The following is a 2,830-nucleotide window of genomic DNA, read 5'->3' as shown; positions in this document are numbered from 1 at the left end:
AAGTTTATGAATTTAACACAGTCACAGAGTGCGTGGCGTCATAGGCTCACAAACTCTAGAGCTTCCAGAGATTGGGTCGAATCCAACCTAGAGCCTTGGAACCCTACATCTTTTCCTAGACGGGCTTCACTTCGGATGCGCCGATAACAATATCAACGATCTCCAGTCGATGGACCAAGTCATATAGATTCCCATACAATGGCTCAGACATGCAGATTTTGTTTTCCTTGTACTTGGATACACTTGTTCCACTGAAGCTTTCATTGAAATGTTTAGACACAAACAGTGTCTGATCACCGATGTTCCTCACCCTGGACCACTCTGGCGTACGGTCATGGAGGTTGCACTTGTAGATCACGCTGCTGTAGGTGAAGCTCTAAGTCTCGTGGAACATGCTCACCATGGCACCCACAATGTGCAGCTCACCGTTTGATTCCAGGTAGCTACGGTGGTAGAGCCCCGTAGGTGGCGACAGTGATGGCAGCAGCGTCGCGGTTGGAGTAGCGCTGGCAGTGTTGCTACTATAGATGGAGATTTCTCTAGTGTAGTTGATCACCAAGAACTTGTCTTGGTAGTGGATGATGGACCCCACGGAGAACTCCAGTTTGGTGTCTAGCAGCGTCCATGCGCTGTCGACTCCAACCCGGTAGAACGCGACCTCCGTGGAGCACCCAAGCATGGCCATGGCCACGCACTCGCAGCCGGCGGTGTCAGGCGGCGCCAAGAGCACGATCTCATGGAAGAAAATGTCCCTCATGTCTTCTAGCTTGATGGCTCTGCCTGCGACATCCGTGTCCCCATAGCCGTTGGTGGGATGGAGGATCCATTGGCCATGGACCCTAGACACGTGTTCCGATGAGAACGCCACCACGATGTGCTCGCCTACTAGCGGGAGCTCAACGCGGAGGGCATGGGCACCGGCGAATGGATTCAGCAGCGTCATGGACACCGCCTTGTCCATGAGCGCCAGCCACCCACACGAGGAGCCGCATGCTACCTTGTTGCGCACGCCGGGTAGCGTCTTGGACAAGACCTTCTTCTCCGGGATGTAGTAGAAGCTGACGCGGTCCGAGTCAGGGTCGAACGAGAGCAGCAGGAGTGGCCCGAAGGTCGTGAACAGGACGGAGGCGCGCCATGGGGAGCAAGCGGATCGGAAGGACGCCGCGTTGTGGCCTGACGCGAGATGCTGCCCGATGGACTCAAGGAGATCCTCTGGTAGGCTAGATCTCTAGTCAGGGAGAGGTAGGGACCTTCTCATGGGATTAAGAGGTTGAGCCATGGAAGACATATGACATCAACTATGGTTCACATAAGAAACAGCAAGCGAGGGCAATGGAACACGTGAGCGTGAAACTAAATGAAATGAGGAAAAATCTGTCCCTTTTGCAAATGCAAAAAGGGGAAGTAATTAAATATAGGCAGATTTGGCAAGGTTCTTAGAAATACAAAGAGGTTCCTTTTGTCTTAATTCTCTTTCCTTCTGTGTTAATTCTCTTTCCTTTTGCTCGTTGCCATGTATGCTGGTGCATGCAAACATGCAATGTGTATAGGGATAGCACGATAATTTACTACTTCCTATTTTACCATGATTCCTCTATCACATGGCAGGCAATATTCAATCAAGGAGAATGGCACGATCAATCAGTAATTAAAATGTCGTGGGATTGCAAGCGTGGGCAGACGGACGAACCAAAACAAATATCGCGCCAAAAAATGTCCACACTTTGTTCTTTTTAGTTGTAGGATAAACACACGGATTGCACGATAAGATAACAATACTGTTAAATTAAATACTAACGTTAAAGTGATATTTAATCTAAAAACCAAAGTTTATGAATTTAACACAGTCACGGAGTGCGCGACGTTGCAGGCTCACAAACTCTAGAGCTTTTAGAGATTGGGTCAAATCCAACCTGGAGCCTCGGAACCCTGCATCTTTTCCTGGACGGGCTTCACTTTGGATGCGCTAGTAGCAATATCAACGATCTCTAGTCGATGGACCAAGTCATATGGATCCCCATACAATGGCTCAGACATGTAGATTTTGTTCTCCTTGTACTTGGATACACTTGTTCCACTGAAGCTTTCATTGAAATGTTTAGACACGAACAGTATCTGATCACCGATGTCCCTCAACCTGGACCACTCCGGCGTACGATCGTGGAGGTTGCACTTGTAGATCGCGCTGCTGTAGGTGAAGCTCTGTGCCTCGTGGAACGTGCTCACCATGGCACCCACAATGTGCAACTCACCGTTTGATTCTAGGTAGCTGCGGTGGCAGAGCCCTGTAGGTGGCGACAGCGATGGCAGCAGCGTCACGGTTGGAGTAGCGCCGGCGGCGTTGCTGCTATAGACGGAGATTTCTCTAGTGCAGTCGATCACCAAGAACTTGTCTTGGCAGTGGACGATGAACCCCACGGAGAACTCCAGTTTGGTGTCGAGCCGTGTCCATGCGCTGTCGACTCCAACACGGCAGAACGCGACCTCCGTGGAGCACCCAAGCATGGCCATAGCCACGCACTCGCATCCGTCGGCGTCAGGCGGCACCGAGAGCATGATCTCATGGAAGATAACGTCTCGCATGTCTTCTAGCTTGATGGCTCTACCCGCGGCATCTGCGTCCCCGTAGCCGTTGGTGGGATGGAGGACCCACCAACCGTGGACCCTAGACACGCGTTCCGATGAGAATGTCGCCGCGACGTGTTCACCTGCTAGCGGGAGCTCAACGCTGGGGCACAAGCACATGCGAATGGATTCAGCAGCGTCACGGATGCCGCCTCCTCCATGAGCGCTAGCCACCCACGCGAGGTGCCACATGCCACCTTGTCGT

At 51.8% G+C, this 2,830-nt stretch overlaps 1 protein-coding gene across 1 annotated transcript; it reads right to left on the bottom strand.

The window, feature by feature from the left end:
• Nucleotides 1–376: 376 nt before the first annotated feature.
• On the bottom strand, nt 377–2,583 carry LOC136479998 (uncharacterized). The gene is made up of 2 exons (XM_066477686.1): nt 2,320–2,583; nt 377–1,228 (listed from the first exon to the last, which is right to left on the bottom strand). Exons 1-2 carry the CDS (start codon nt 2,581–2,583, stop codon nt 377–379), a joined length of 1,116 nt encoding a protein of 371 aa, XP_066333783.1.
• Nucleotides 2,584–2,830: the final 247 nt, after the last annotated feature.

The sequence above is a fragment of the Miscanthus floridulus genome, chromosome 9, assembly GCF_019320115.1.
Source record: "Miscanthus floridulus cultivar M001 chromosome 9, ASM1932011v1, whole genome shotgun sequence".
Classification (NCBI taxonomy): domain Eukaryota; kingdom Viridiplantae; phylum Streptophyta; class Magnoliopsida; order Poales; family Poaceae; genus Miscanthus; species Miscanthus floridulus.
The sequence above is the reverse complement of the archived record's forward strand: the minus strand, read 5'-3'. Positions and strand labels throughout refer to the sequence as shown.

What these genes read in the sequence shown, in the direction of transcription:
- LOC136479998 (XM_066477686.1), bottom strand. Translation starts at nt 2,583, where the DNA reads ATGCGAGACGTTATCTTCCATGAGATCATGCTCTCGGTGCCGCCTGAC. An exon ending in CCGCCGGCGCTACTCCAACC is followed by an intron (nt 1,229 to 2,319) that starts GTGACGCTGCTG and finishes CTCCCTGACTAG; the next exon opens with AGATCTAGCCTACCAGAGGA.